The sequence below is a fragment of the Anomaloglossus baeobatrachus genome, unplaced genomic scaffold, assembly GCF_048569485.1.
Source record: "Anomaloglossus baeobatrachus isolate aAnoBae1 unplaced genomic scaffold, aAnoBae1.hap1 Scaffold_149, whole genome shotgun sequence".
NCBI lineage: Eukaryota > Metazoa > Chordata > Amphibia > Anura > Aromobatidae > Anomaloglossus > Anomaloglossus baeobatrachus.
This window is the reverse complement of record NW_027441919.1, coordinates 332,930-348,158: the sequence shown is the minus strand read 5'-3', so window position 1 is coordinate 348,158 and position 15,229 is coordinate 332,930. Positions and strand designations below refer to the sequence as shown.

General features: G+C 56.7%; 1 protein-coding gene across 1 annotated transcript in view; it reads right to left on the bottom strand.

The window, feature by feature from the left end:
• Positions 1 to 15,229, bottom strand: part of LOC142260640 (interleukin-12 subunit beta-like) — a 50,574-nt gene that overhangs the window by 12,780 nt on the left and 22,565 nt on the right. Inside the window, exon 5 of the mRNA XM_075332030.1 lies at positions 1,239 to 1,379. Within this exon, the coding sequence (XP_075188145.1) occupies positions 1,239 to 1,379 (141 nt within the window). The remainder of the gene's footprint in view (positions 1 to 1,238; positions 1,380 to 15,229) is intronic.

Below are 15,229 nucleotides of genomic sequence, written 5' to 3'. Positions count from 1 at the left end.
TTGTTGTTGTGAGCAGAGATGACAAGGGGATGGCCACCTAGAGGGCGGAGCCTGACAGGGAACTAGGACAGTCTGGTGGGAGGGGGACAGCAGTCAGTCTACAGTCAGTCGGAAGTAGAGAGTGAAGTGGACAGATGTGCCTAGAGCTGGGTCATGTAACGGTGACCCGGGGGCACAGGAGAGTGGTCGTCAGGGGCAGGTACACCTGAGTTACACTGGGACCAGAGCACCGACGGGGCACAGGTCCCCAGGACAGTCGACAGTCTCAGACGGCCTGGCAAATACCTGCACAGTGAGGGGACCTCTACGGACCTTCACTGACCCACAAATCCGGGGGCATCAGCAGTAGAGCAAGGATCAGGGTTCGGGACACAGACCAGCCCCTACAGGGTCCACACTGCCTGCCATACGGAGAAGGAGACTGCCACCGAAAAGGGGACAGTCGGGCCCAAACTTTCCATGCTACAGGGACCCAACCACACTGAGGGTGCCGGGGACAGAGCAACCGAGTCATCAACTGGCACTGGAAATACAGGGACCTGAACCAGCCGTACGAGGGTCAACAGTGAGTAGAGACTGTTAACTACAACCCACGGTGTGGCCTCCCTTATTACTCCATCATACATCTCCCGGGCTCAGCCCTACCTGCGGAGGCCTACCACCACAACTGCCATTACCACCAGCCCTGGGAGTACCCACATTAAGCAGCGGCGGTTCTCCATCATTAACCGCAACCCGCAGGTGGCGTCACATGACAAAAACTCTTAACTCCCCTGTAAATACCGCCAAGTAACAAAAGGGGCCCAGGGCACGGGACCAGGCAATGGCCACCAAAGTGACATTCCCCAGTGAAACATTGCCCGGGAACCGAGTACCCCATTCCCTGGGCGACACAAAGAGGACAGGAGGGGCCACACTAGTCACACTGGGGTAATTAGGTGATGTGAGGTGCCCCACTGGTCACACTGGGGTAATCAGATGATGTGAGGTGCCCATTGGTCATAAGGGGGGCATTTGTGGTAATAGTGAGGGGAGTATGGAGAAGTCTAGACCAGAGTTTCTCGTCTCCAGTCCTCATGAGCCACCAGCAGATGAAGTGTTCAGCATTTCCCTAGTCCTGCGCTGATGATGGGCTTATGACCTATACAGCACTCGGAACGTCCTGAGAACTGATCTGTTATTGAGCCGCGAGGACTGGGGGAGGACCACTGGTCTCAGGAAGAGATCCTGCAGAATACCTTGTATCCGGGTCTTACAGGACCTTCAGTTCTGGGGTCCAGGAGCTCCACCCTGCAGGGGTTATACAGATCTCTGCAGCGTACTTTGCACCTCCGCACATCCTTCACATTGTAGCTCGGCTCCTCGGTGGTCTTCATCACCTGGAAAAACAAATATATTTCCATAATGTGTATGAGGACCCTCAAGCTCCACCCTCGCCCCAGATCTGGGGGTGTGCTCTACCTGTACAGCTCCTTAAAGGGGAATCTGTCAGCAGGTTTCTGCTATGTAATCTGAGAGCAGCGAGATGTGCAGTCCAGTGATGTGTCACTTATCAGGCTGTGTGCCATAATGTAATGGTGTAATAAGACCAATCTACTAGAAACATGGCTTTATGATAATCTAGAGACAAGAGCTAGGACTCCAACATCTGACCCCTATGCAGGGGCGGACACTGAGAGCAAAGGGCTCCTGGGCAAGAATTATGTATGGACCCCCTCTTTCATAAAGGGGTCTTCCATTATATGTTTTTTTTTTGTGCTCACCTTGTGTTAGGAAAAAAACATAATCCGTGACTCATTTTTTATTTGCTCAAGTGATGTCTCTGCTGCTGCCCCGTCTATAGAGGAGGAGGAGGAAGAGGAGAAAGAGGAAGAGAAGGAGAAAGAGGAGAAAGAGGAGGAGGAAGAGGAGGAGGAAGAAGAGGAGAAAAAGGAAGAGAAAGAGGAAGAAGAGGAGAAAGAGAAGGAAGAGGAGGAGAAATAGGAAGAAGAGGAACAGGAGGAGAAAAAGGAAGAGGAGAAAGAGGAAGAGGAGAAAGAGGAGGAGAAAAGGAAGACGAAGAAGAGGAGGAGAAAGAGGAAGAGAAGGAGAAAGAGGAGGAAGAGGAGGAGAAAGAAGAGGAAGAGGAGGAAGAGGAGGACAAAAAGGAAGAAGAGGAAGAGGAGGAGGAAGAGGAGGACAAAAAGGAAGAGGAGGAGAAAGAGGAGGAAGAGGAGGAGAAATAGGAAGAAGAGGAACAGGAGGAGAAAAAGGAAGAGGAGAAAGAGGAAGAGGAGAAAGAGGAGGAGAAAAGGAAGAGGAAGAAGAGGAGGAGAAAGAGGAAGAGAAGGAGAAAGAGGAGGAAGAGGAGGAGAAAGAAGAGGAAGAGGAGGAGGAAGAGGAGAACAAAAAGGAAGTAGAGGAAGAGGAGGGAGAAAAAGGAAGAGAAAGAGGAGGAGGAAGAGGAGGAGGAAGAAGAGGAAGAGGAGGAGGAAGAGGAGGACAAAAAGAAAGGAGGAAGAGGAGGAGAGGAGGGAAAAAGGAAGAGAAAGAGGAGGAGGAAGAGGAGGAAGGAGGAGGAGGAAGAAGAGGAAGGGGGAGGAGGAAGAGGAAGAAGAGGAGGAAGAGGAGGAGAAAAAGGAAGAAGAAGAAGAGGAGGAGAAGGAGGAAGAGGAGGAGAAAGAGGAAGAGGAGGAAGAGGAGAAGAAAGAAGAGGAAGAGAAGGAGAAAGAGGAGGAAGAGGAAGAGGAGGAGGAAGAGGAGGAGGAAGAGGAGGAGAAAGAGGAGGAGGAAGAGAAGGAGGAAGAGGAGGAAGAGGAGGAGGAAGAAGAGGACAAAAAAGAGGAGGAAGAGGAGGAGGAAGAGGAGGAGAAACAGGAGGAAGAGGAGGAGAAGGAGGAGGACGAGGAAGAGGAGGAGAAAGAGGAAGACGAGGAAGAGGAGGAAGAAGAGGAAGACGAGGAAGAGGAGGAGAAAAAGGAAGACGAGGAAGAGAGGGAGAAAGAGGAAGACGAGGAGAAGGAAGATGAGGAAGAGGAGGAAGAAGAGGAAGAAGGGGGAGGAGGATGAGGAGGGGAAGAGGAGGAGGAGGAGGAGTGACCAGGATTTTATTGTTTTCCCCAGCACAACACTAACGCCATTAAAAGCATGATAATAGAAAATCCCTTTAAGAAATATCGTTTAATACAATAATAACACGATGGAGACATCAGAAACTCAGAATGCACATATCATACAAATGCACAGTACACATGTCACATCAGTACTGTGCACACAGCACACATCACACACAGCACAATGCACACTGCGCACACATCACACAAGCAGAGCCATATACCCAGCTTTTCCCTAACACTGTATGCGGCTGTTTCAATATAATCAGTGTTTTATCTGCAGAACTAAGAGTTCCATGCAAATCAGTACAGCTAATGTGCTCAACCCCAACCACTGATAGACAGCTTGCTGACAGTGAAAGTGCAGTGTACACACAGGAAGCTGCCAGTCAGGGGTGTGGGCGGGGTTAAACACAGGAAGCTGCCAGTCAGGGGTGTGGGCGGGATTATACACAGGAAGCTGCCAGCCAGGGGTGTCGGTGGGGTTACACACAGAAAGCTGCCAGTCAGAAGTGTGGGTGGGGTTATACACAGGAAGCTGCCAGTCAGGGGTGTGGGGCGGGGTTATACACAGGAAGCTACCAGTCAGGGTGTGGGCGGGGTTATACACAGGAAGCTGCCAGTCAGGGGGTGTGGCGAGGTTATACACAGGAAGCTGCCAATCAGGGGTGTCGGTGGGGTTACACACAGGAAGCTGCCAGTCAGAAGTGTGAGTGGGGTTATACACAGGAAGCTGCCAGTCAGGGGTGTGGGCGGGGTTATACACAGGAAGCTACCAGTCAGGGGTGTGGGTGGGGTTATACACAGGAATCTGCCAGTCAGTCTTGTGAGCAAGGTTGTACACAGGAAGCTGCCAGTCAGGAGTGTGGGCGGGGTTGTACACAGGAAGCTGCCAGTCAGGGGTGTGGGCGGGGTTATACACAGGAAGCTGCCAGTCAGGGTGTGGGCGGGGTTGTACACAGGAAGCTGCCAGTCAGGGGTGTGGGTGGAGTTGTACACAGGAAGCTGCCAGTCAGGGGTGTGGGCGGGGTTATACACAGGAAGCTGCCAGTCATGGGTGTGGAAGACGGTGTGTGGAAGGGGTTATACACAGGAAGCTGCCAGTCAGGGGTGTGGGCGGGGTTATACACAGGAAGCTGACAGTCATGGGTGTGGAAGACGGGTGTGGAAGGGGTTATACACAGGAAGCTGCCAGTCAGGGGAGTGGGCAGAGTTGTACACAGGAAGCTGCCAGTCAGGGGTGTGGGCAGGGTTGTACACAGGAAGCTGTCAGTCAGGAGTGTGGGCAGGGGTTGTACTCAGGAAGCTGCTAGTCATGGGTGTGGGCGGGATTGTACACTGGAAGCTGTCAGTCAGGAGTGTGGGCAGGGTTGTACACAGGAAGCTGCCAGTCAGGGGTGTGGGCGGGGTTATACAAAAGAAGCTGCCAGTCAGGGGTGTGGCGGGGTTGTACACAGTAAGCTGCCAGTCAGGGGTGATGACGGAGTTATACACAGGAAGCTTCCAGTCAGGGGTGTGGGCGGGGTTGTACACAGGAAGCTGCAAGTCAGGGGTGTGGACGGGGTTATACACAGGAAGCTGCCAGTCAGGGGTGTGGGCGCTGTTGTACACAGGAAGCTGCCAGTCAGGGGTGTGGGTGGGGTTATACACAGGAAGCTGCCAGTCAGGGGTGTGGGCAGGGTGTGTACACAGGAAGCTGCCAGTCAGGGGTGTGGGCGGGGTTATACACAGAAAGCTGATAGTCACGGGTGTGGAAGACGGGTGTGGAAGGAGTTATACACAGGAAGCTGCAGTCAGGGATGTGGAAGGGGTTATACACAGGAAGTTGCCAGTCAGGGGTGTGGGCGGGTTTATACACAGGAAGCTGCCAGTCAGGGGTGTGGCGGGTTTATACACAGGAAGCTGCCAGTCAGGGGAGTGGGCAGAGTTGTACACAGAAGCTGCCAGTCAGGAGGGGTGTGGGTGTGGTTATACACAGGAAGCTGCCAGTCAGGGGTGTGGGCGGGGTTATACACAGGAAGCTGCCAGTCAGGGGTGTGGGCGGGGTTGTACACAGGAAGCTGCCAGTCAGGGGTGTGGGTGGGGTTGTACACAGGAAGCTGCCAGTCAGGGGTGTGGGCGGGGTTATACACAGGAAGCTGCCAGTCATGGGTGTGGAAGACGGGTGTGGAAGGGGTTATACACAGGAAGCTGCCAGTCAGGGGTGTGGGCGGGGTTATACACAGGAAGCTGACAGTCATGGGTGTGGAAGACGGGTGTGGAAGGGGTTATACACAGGAAGCTGACAGTCATGGGTGTGGAAGACGGGTGTGGAAGGGTTTATACACAGGAAGCTGCCAGTCAGGGGAGTGGGCAGAGTTGTAAACAGGAAGCTGCCAGTCAGGAGGGGTGTGGGTGGGGTTATACACAGGAAGCTTCCAGTCAGGGGTGTGGGCGGGGTTGTACACAGGAAGCTGCCAGTCATGGGTGTGGGCAGGGTTGTACACAGGAAGCTGCCAGTCAGGAGTGTGGGCAAGGTTGTACACAGGAAGCTGCCAGTCAGGGGTGTGGGCGCTGTTGTACACAGGAAGCTGCCAGTCAGGGGTGTGGGCGGGGTTGTACACAGGAAGCTGTCAGTCAGGAGTGTGGGCAGGGTTGTACACAGGAAGCTGCCAGTCAGGGGTGTGGGCGGGGTTATACAAAAGAAGCTGCCAGTCAGGGGTGTGGGCGGGGTTGTACACAGGAAGCTGCCAGTCAGGGGTGTGGACGGGGTTATACACAGGAAGCTTCCAGTCAGGGGTGTGAGTGGGGTTATACACAGGAAACTGCCAGTCAGGGGTGTGAGTGGGGTTATACACAGGAAACTGCCAGTCAGGGGTGTGAGTGGGGTTATACACAGGAAACTGCCAGTCAGGGGTGTGGGCGGGTTTATACACAGGAAGCTGCCAGTCAGGGGCAGAGTTGTACACAGGAAGCTGCCAGTCAGGAGGGGTGTGGGTGTGGTTATACACAGGAAGCTGCCAGTCAGGGGTGTGAGTGGGGTTATACACAGGAAACTGCCAGTCAGGGGTATGGGCGGGTTTATACACAGGAAGCTGCCAGTCAGGGGAGTGGGCAGAGTTGTACACAGGAAGCTGCCAGTCAGGAGGGGTGTGGGTGTGGTTATACACAGGAAGCTGCCAGTCAGGGGTGTGGGCGGGGTTATACACAGGAAGCTGCCAGTCAGGGGTGTGGGCGGGGTTGTACACAGGAAGCTGCCAGTCAGGGGTGTGGGTGGGGTTGTACACAGGAAGCTGCCAGTCAGGGGTGTGGGCGGGGTTATACACAGGAAGCTGCCAGTCAGGGGAGTGGGCAGAGTTGTACACAGGAAGCTGCCAGTCAGGAGGGGTGTGGGTGTGGTTATACACAGGAAGCTGCCAGTCAGGGGTGTGGGCATGGTTATACACAGGAAGCTGCCAGTCAGGGGTGTGGGCGGGGTTGTACACAGGAAGCTGCCAGTCAGGGGTGATGACGGGGTTATACACAGGAAGCTTCCAGTCAGGGGTGTGGGCGGGTTTGTACTCAGGAAGCTGCCAGTCAGGGGTGTGGGCGCTGTTGTACACAGGAAGCTACCAGTCAGGGGTGTGGGTGGGGTTATACACAGGAAGCTGCCAGTCAGGGGTGTGGGCAGGGTTGTACACAGGAAGCTGCCAGTCAGGGGTGTGGGCGGGGTTATACACAGAAGGCTGATAGTCATGGGTGTGGAAGACGGGTGTGGAAGGGGTTATACACAGGAAGCTGCCAGTCAGGGGTGTGAGTGGGGTTATACACAGGAAACTGCCAGTCAGGGGTGTGGGCGGGTTTATACACAGGAAGCTGCCAGTCAGGGGAGTGGGCAGAGTTGTACACAGGAAGCTGCCAGTCAGGGGTGTGGGTGGGGTTATACACAGGAAGCTGCCAGTCAGGAGGGGTGTGGGTGTGGTTAAACACAGGAAGCTGCCAGTCAGGGGTGTGGGCGGGGTTATACACATTTAGCTGCCAGTCAGGTGTGGGTGGGGTTGTACACAGGAAGCTGCCAGTCAGGGGTGTGGGTGGGGTTGTACACAGGAAGCTGCCAGTCAGGGGTGTGGGCGGGGTTATACACAGGAAGCTGCCAGTCAGGGGAGTGGGCAGAGTTGTACACAGGAAGCTGCCACTCAGGAGGGGTGTGGGTGTGGTTATACACAGGAAGCTGCCAGTCAGGGGTGTGGGTGGGGTTATACACAGGAAGCTGCCAGTCAGGGGTGTGGGCGGGGTTGTAAACAGGAAGCTGCCAGTCAGGGCTGTGGGTGGGGTTGTACACAGGAAGCTGCCAGTCAGGGGTGTGGGCGGGGTTGTACACAGGAAGCTGCCAGTCAGGGGTGTGGACGGGGTTATACACAGGAAGCTGCCAGTCAGGGGTGTGGGCGGTGTTGTACACAGGAAGCTACCAGTCAGGGGTGGGGGTAGGGTTATACACAGGAAGCTGACAGTCAGGGGTGTGGGCAGGGTTGTACACAGGAAGCTGCCAGTCCGGGGTGTGGGCGGGGTTATACACAGAAAGCTGATAGTCACGGGTGTGGAAGACGGGTGTGGAAGGGGTTATACACAGGAAGCTGCCAGTCAGGGGTGTGAGTGGGGTTATACACAGGAAACTGCCAGTCAGGGGTGTGGGCGGGTTTATACACTGAGAGCTGCCAGTCAGGGGAGTGGGCAGAGTTGTACACAGGAAGCTGCCAGTCAGGAGGGGTGTGGGTGTGGTTATACACAGGAAGCTGCCAGTCAGGGGTGTGGGCGGGGTTATACACAGGAAGCTGCCAGTCAGGGGTGTGAGTGGGGTTATACACAGGAAACTGCCAGTCAGGGGTGTGGGCGGGTTTATACACTGAAAGCTGCCAGTCAGGGGAGTGGGCAGAGTTGTACACAGGAAGCTGCCAGTCAGGAGGGGTGTGGGTGTGGTTATACACAGGAAGCTGCCAGTCAGGGGTGTGGGCGGGGTTATACACAGGAAGCTGCCAGTCAGGGGTGTGGGCGGGGTTGTACACAGGAAGCTGCCAGTCAGGGGTGTGGGTGGGGTTGTACACAGGAAGCTGCCAGTCAGGGGTGTGGGCGGGGTTGTACACAGGAAGCTGCCAGTCATGGGTGTGGGCAGGGTTGTACACAGGAAGCTGTCTGTCAGGAGTGTGGGCAGGGTTGTACACAGGAAGCTGCCAGTCAGGGGTGTGGGCGGGGTTATACACAGGAAACTGCCAGTCAGGGGTGTGGGCGGGTTTATACACAGGAAGCTGCCAGTCAGGGGAGTGGGCAGAGTTGTACACAGGAAGCTGCCAGTCAGGAGGGGTGTAGTTGTGGTTATACACAGGAAGCTGCCAGTCAGGGGTGTGGGCGGGGTTATACACAGGAAGCTGCCAGTCAGGGGTGTGGGCGGGGTTGTACACTGGAAGCTGCCAGTCAGGGGTGTGGGTGGGGTTGTACACAGGAAGCTGCCAGTCAGGGGTGTGGGCGGGGTTATACACAGGAAGCTGCCAGTCATGGGTGTGGAAGACGGGTGTTGAAGGGGTTATACACAGGAAGCTGCCAGTCAGGGGTGTGGGCGGGGTTATACACAGGAAGCTGACAGTCATGGGTGTGGAAGACGGGTGTGGAAGGGGTTATACACAGGAAGCTGCCAGTCAGGGGAGTGGGCAGAGTTGTACACAGGAAGCTGCCAGTCAGGAGGGGTGTGGGTGTGGTTATACACAGGAAGCTGCCAGTCAGGGGTGTGAGTGGGGTTATACACAGGAAACTGCCAGTCAGGGGTATGGGCGGGTTTATACACAGGAAGCTGCCAGTCAGGGGAGTGGGCAGAGTTGTACACAGGAAGCTGCCAGTCAGGAGGGGTGTGGGTGTGGTTATACACAGGAAGCTGCCAGTCAGGGGTGTGGGCGGGGTTATACACAGGAAGCTGCCAGTCAGGGGTGTGGGCGGCGTTGTACACAGGAAGCTGCCAGTCAGGGGTGTGGGTGGGGTTGTACACAGGAAGCTGCCAGTCAGGGGTGTGGGCGGGGTTATACACAGGAAGCTGCCAGTCAGGGGAGTGGGCAGAGTTGTACACAGGAAGCTGCCAGTCAGGAGGGGTGTGGGTGTGGTTATACACAGGAAGCTGCCAGTCAGGGGTGTGGGCAGGGTTATACACAGGAAGCTGCCAGTCAGGGGTGTGGGCGGCGTTGTACACAGGAAGCTGCCAGTCAGGGGTGTGGGTGGGGTTATACAAAGGAAGCTGCCAGTCAGGGGTGTGCGCGGGGTTGTACACAGGAAGCTGCCAGTCAGGGGTGATGACGGGGTTATACACAGGAAGCTTCCAGTCAGGGGTGTGGGCGGGGTTGTGCACAGGAAGCTGCCAGTCAGGGGTGTGGGCGCTGTTGTACACAGGAAGCTGCCAGTCAGGAGGGGTGTGGGTGTGGTTATACAAAGGAAGCTGCCAGTCAGGGGTGTGGGCGGGGATATACACAGGAAGCTGCCAGTCAGGGGTGTGGGCGGGGTTGTAAACAGGAAGCTGCCAGTCAGGGCTGTGGGTGGGGTTGTACACAGGAAGCTGCCAGTCAGGGGTGTGGGCGGGGTTGTACACAGGAAGCTGCCAGTCAGGAGGGGTGTGGGCGGGGTTATACATAGGAAGCTGCCAGTCAGGGGTGTGGGCGGGGTTATACACAGGAAGCTGCCAGTCATGGGTGTGGAAGACGGGTGTGGAAGGGGTTATACACAGGAAGCTGCCAGTCAGGGGTGTGGGCGGGGTTATACACAGGAAGCTGACAGTCATGGGTGTGGAAGACGGGTGTGGAAGGGGTTATACACAGGAAGCTGACAGTCATGGGTGTGGAAGACGGGTGTGGAAGGGTTTATACACAGGAAGCTGCCAGTCAGGGGAGTGGGCAGAGTTGTAAACAGGAAGCTGCCAGTCAGGAGGGGTGTGGGTGGGGTTATACACAGGAAGCTTCCAGTCAGGGGTGTGGGCGGGGTTATACACAGGAAGCTGCCAGTCATGGGTGTGGGCAGGGTTGTACACAGGAAGCTGCCAGTCAGGAGTGTGGGCAATGTTGTACACAGGAAGCTGCCAGTCAGGGGTGTGGGCGCTGTTGTACACAGGAAGCTGCCAGTCAGGGGTGTGGGCGGGGTTGTACACAGGAAGCTGTCAGTCAGGAGTGTGGGCAGGGTTGTACACAGGAAGCTGCCAGTCAAAGGTGTGGGCGGGGTTATACAAAAGAAGCTGCCAGTCAGGGGTGTGGGCGGGGTTGTACACAGGAAGCTGCCAGTCAGGGGTGTGGACGGGGTTATACACAGGAAGCTTCCAGTCAGGGGTGTGAGTGGGGTTATACACAGGAAACTGCCAGTCAGGGGTGTGAGTGGGGTTATACACAGGAAACTGCCAGTCAGGGGTGTGAGTGGGGTTATACACCGGAAACTGCCAGTCAGGGGTGTGGGCGGGTTTATACACAGGAAGCTGCCAGTCAGGGGCAGAGTTGTACACAGGAAGCTGCCAGTCAGGAGGGGTGTGGGTGTGGTTATACACAGGAAGCTGCCAGTCAGGGGTGTGAGTGGGGTTATACACAGGAAACTGCCAGTCAGGGGTATGGGCGGGTTTATACACAGGAAGCTGCCAGTCAGGGGAGTGGGCAGAGTTGTACACAGGAAGCTGCCAGTCAGGAGGGGTGTGGGTGTGGTTATACACAGGAAGCTGCCAGTCAGGGGTGTGGGCGGGGTTATACACAGGAAGCTGCCAGTCAGGGGTGTGGGCGGGGTTGTACACAGGAAGCTGCCAGTCAGGGGTGTGGGTGGGGTTGTACACAGGAAGCTGCAAGTCAGGGGTGTGGGCGGGGTTATACACAGGAAGCTGCCAGTCAGGGGAGTGGGCAGAGTTGTACACAGGAAGCTGCCAGTCAGGAGGGGTGTGGGTGTGGTTATACACAGGAAGCTGCCAGTCAGGGGTGTGGGCATGGTTATACACAGGAAGCTGCCAGTCAGGGGTGTGGGCGGGGTTGTACACAGGAAGCTGCCAGTCAGGGGTGATGACGGGGTTATACACAGGAAGCTTCCAGTCAGGGGTGTGGGCGGGTTTGTACTCAGGAAGCTGCCAGTCAGGGGTGTGGGCGCTGTTGTACACAGGAAGCTACCAGTCAGGGGTGTGGGTGGGGTTATACACAGGAAGCTGCCAGTCAGGGGTGTGGGCAGGGTTGTACACAGGAAGCTGCCAGTCAGGGGTGTGGGCGGGGTTATACACAGAAGGCTGATAGTCATGGGTGTGGAAGACGGGTGTGGAAGGGGTTATACACAGGAAGCTGCCAGTCAGGGGTGTGAGTGGGGTTATACACAGGAAACTGCCAGTCAGGGGTGTGGGCGGGTTTATACACAGGAAGCTGCCAGTCAGGGGAGTGGGCAGAGTTGTACACAGGAAGCTGCCAGTCAGGGGTGTGGGTGGGGTTATACACAGGAAGCTGCCAGTCAGGAGGGGTGTGGGTGTGGTTAAACACAGGAAGCTGCCAGTCAGGGGTGTGGGCGGGGTTATACACAGGAAGCTGCCAGTCAGGTGTGGGTGGGGTTGTACACAGGAAGCTGCCAGTCAGGGGTGTGGGTGGGGTTGTACACAGGAAGCTGCCAGTCAGGGGTGTGGGCGGGGTTATACACAGGAAGCTGCCAGTCAGGGGAGTGGGCAGAGTTGTACACAGGAAGCTGCCACTCAGGAGGGGTGTGGGTGTGGTTATACACAGGAAGCTGCCAGTCAGGGGTGTGGGTGGGGTTATACACAGGAAGCTGCCAGTCAGGGGTGTGGGCGGGGTTGTAAACAGGAAGCTGCCAGTCAGGGCTGTGGGTGGGGTTGTACACAGGAAGCTGCCAGTCAGGGGTGTGGGCGGGGTTGTACACAGGAAGCTGCCAGTTAGGGGTGTGGACGGGGTTATACACAGGAAGCTGCCAGTCAGGGGTGTGGGCGGTGTTGTACACAGGAAGCTACCAGTCAGGGGTGGGGGTAGGGTTATACACAGGAAGCTGACAGTCAGGGGTGTGGGCAGGGTTGTACACAGGAAGCTGCCAGTCCGGGGTGTGGGCGGGGTTATACACAGGAAGCTGCCAGTCAGGGGTGTGGGCAGGGTTGTACACAGGAAGCTGCCAGTCAGGGGTGTGGGCGGGGGTTATACACAGAAAGCTGATAGTCACGGGTGTGGAAGACGGGTGTGGAAGGGGTTATACACAGGAAGCTGCCAGTCAGGGGTGTGAGTGGGGTTATACACAGGAAACTGCCAGTCAGGGGTGTGGGCGGGTTTATACACTGAAAGCTGCCAGTCAGGGGAGTGGGCAGAGTTGTACACAGGAAGCTGCCAGTCAGGAGGGGTGTGGCTGTGGTTATACACAGGAAGCTGCCAGTCAGGGGTGTGGGCGGGGTTATACACAGGAAGCTGCCAGTCAGGGGTGTGGGCGGGGTTGTACACAGGAAGCTGCCAGTCAGGGGTGTGGGTGGGGTTGTACACAGGAAGCTGCCAGTCAGGGGTGTGGGCGGGGTTGTACACAGGAAGCTGCCAGTCATGGGTGTGGGCAGGGTTGTACACAGGAAGCTGTCTGTCAGGAGTGTGGGCAGGGTTGTACACAGGAAGCTGCCAGTCAGGGGTGTGGGCGGGGTTATACACAGGAAACTGCCAGTCAGGGGTGTGGGCGGGTTTATACACAGGAAGCTGCCAGTCAGGGGAGTGGGCAGAGTTGTACACAGGAAGCTGCCAGTCAGGAGGGGTGTGGTTGTGGTTATACACAGGAAGCTGCCAGTCAGGGGTGTGGGCGGGGTTATACACAGGAAGCTGCCAGTCAGGGGAGTGGGCAGAGTTGTACACAGGAAGCTGCCAGTCAGGAGGGGTGTGGGCGGGGTTATACACAGGAAGCTGCCAGTCAGGGGTGTGGGCGGGGTTATACACAGGAAGCTGCCAGTCAGGGGTTTGGGCAGGGTTGTACACAGGAAGGTGCCAGTCATGGGTGTGGGCAGGGTTATACACTGGAAGCTGTCAGTCAGGAGTGTGGGCAGGGTTGTACACAGGAAGCTGCCAGTCAGGGGTGTGGGCGGAGTTATACAAAAGAAGCTGCCAGTCAAGGGTGTGGGCGGGGTTATACACAGGAAGCTGCCAGTCAGGGGTGTGGGCAGGGTTGTACACAGGAAGCTGCCAGTCAGGGGTGTGGGTGGGGTTGTACACAGGAAGCTGCCAGTCAGGGGTGTGGGCAGGGTTATACACAAGAAGCTGCCAGTCATGGGTGTGGAAGACAGGTGTTGAAGGGGTTATACACAGGAAGCTGCCAGTCAGGGGTGTGGGCGGGGTTATACACAGGAAGCTGACAGTCATGGGTGTGGAAGACGGGTGTGGAAGGGGTTATACACAGGAAGCTGCCAGTCAGGGGAGTGAGCAGAGTTGTACACAGGAAGCTGCCAGTCAGGAGGGGTTTGGGTGTGGTTATACACAGGAAGCTGCCAGTCAGGGGTGTGAGTGGGGTTATATACAGGAAACTGCCAGTCAGGGGTATGGGCGGGTTTATACACAGGAAGCTGCCAGTCAGGGGAGTGGGCAGAGTTGTACACAGGAAGCTGCCAGTCAGGAGGGGTGTGGGTGTGGTTATACACAGGAAGCTGCCAGTCAGGGGTGTGGGCGGGGTTATACACAGGAAGCTGCCAGTCAGGGGTGTGGGCGGGGTTGTACACAGGAAGCTGCCAGTCAGGGGTGTGGGTGGGGTTGTACACAGGAAGCTGCCAGTCAGGGGTGTGGGCGGGGTTATACACAGGAAGCTGCCAGTCAGGGGAGTGGGCAGAGTTGTACACAGGAAGCTGCCAGTCAGGAGGGGTGTGGGTGTGGTTATACACAGGAAGCTGCCAGTCAGGGGTGTGGGCAGGGTTATACACAGGAAGCTGCCAGTCAGGGGTGTGGGCGGCGTTGTACACAGGAAGCTGCCAGTCAGGGGTGTGGGTGGGGTTATACAAAGGAAACTGCCAGTCAGGAGGGGTGTGGGTGTGGTTATACACAGGAAGCTGCCAGTCAGGGGTGTGTGTGGGGTTGTATACAGGAAGCTGCCAGTCAGGGGTGTGGGCGGGGTTATACACAGGAAGCTGCCAGTCATGGGTGTGGAAGACGGCTGTGGAAGGGGTTATACACAGGAAGCTGCCAGTCAGGGGTGTGGGTGGGGTTATACACAGGAAGCTGACAGTCATGGATGTGGAAGACGGGTGTGGAAGGGGTTATACACAGGAAGCTGCCAGTCAGGGGAGTGGGCAGAGTTGTACACAGGAAGCTGCCAGTCAGGAGGGGTGTGGGTGGGGTTATACACAGGAAGCTGCCAATCAGGGGTGTGGGCGGGGTTGTACACAGGAAGCTGCCAGTCATGGGTGTGGGCAGGGTTGTACACAGGAAGCTGTCAGTCAGGAGTGTGGGCAGGGTTGTACACAGGAAGCTGCCAGTCAGGGGTGTGGGCAGGGTTGTACACAGAAAGCTGCCAGTCAGGGGTGTGGGCGGGGTTATACACAGAAAGCTGATAGTCACGGGTGTGGAAGACGGGTGTGGAAGGGGTTATACACAGGAAGCTGCCAGTCAGGGGTGTGAGTGGGGTTATACACAGGAAACTGCCAGTCAGGGGAGTGGGCAGAGTTGTACACAGGAAGCTGCCAGTCAGGAGGGGTGTGGGTGTGGCTATACACAGGAAGCTGCCAGTCAGGGGTGTGGGTGGGGTTATATACAGGAAGCTGCCAGTCAGGGGTGGGGGTTGGGTTATACACAGGAAGCTGCCAGTCAGGGGTGTGCACAGGAATATACACAGGAAGCTGCCAATCAGGGATGTGGGCGGGGTTATACACAGGAAGCTGCCAGTCAGTCTTGTGAGCAGGGTTATACACAGGAAGCTGCCAGTCAGGGGTGTGGCTGGGGTTATACACAGGAAGCTGCCAGTCAGGGGTGTGGGCGGGGTTATACACAGGAAGCTGCCAGTCATGGGTGTGGAAGACGGGTGTTGAAGGGGTTATACACAGGAAGCTGCCAGTCAGGGGTGTGGGCGGGGTTATACACAGGAAGCTGACAGTCATGGGTGTGGAAGACGGGTGTGGAAGGGGTTATACACAGGAAGCTGCCAGGCAGGGGAGTGGGCAGAGTTGTACACAGGAAGCTGCCAGT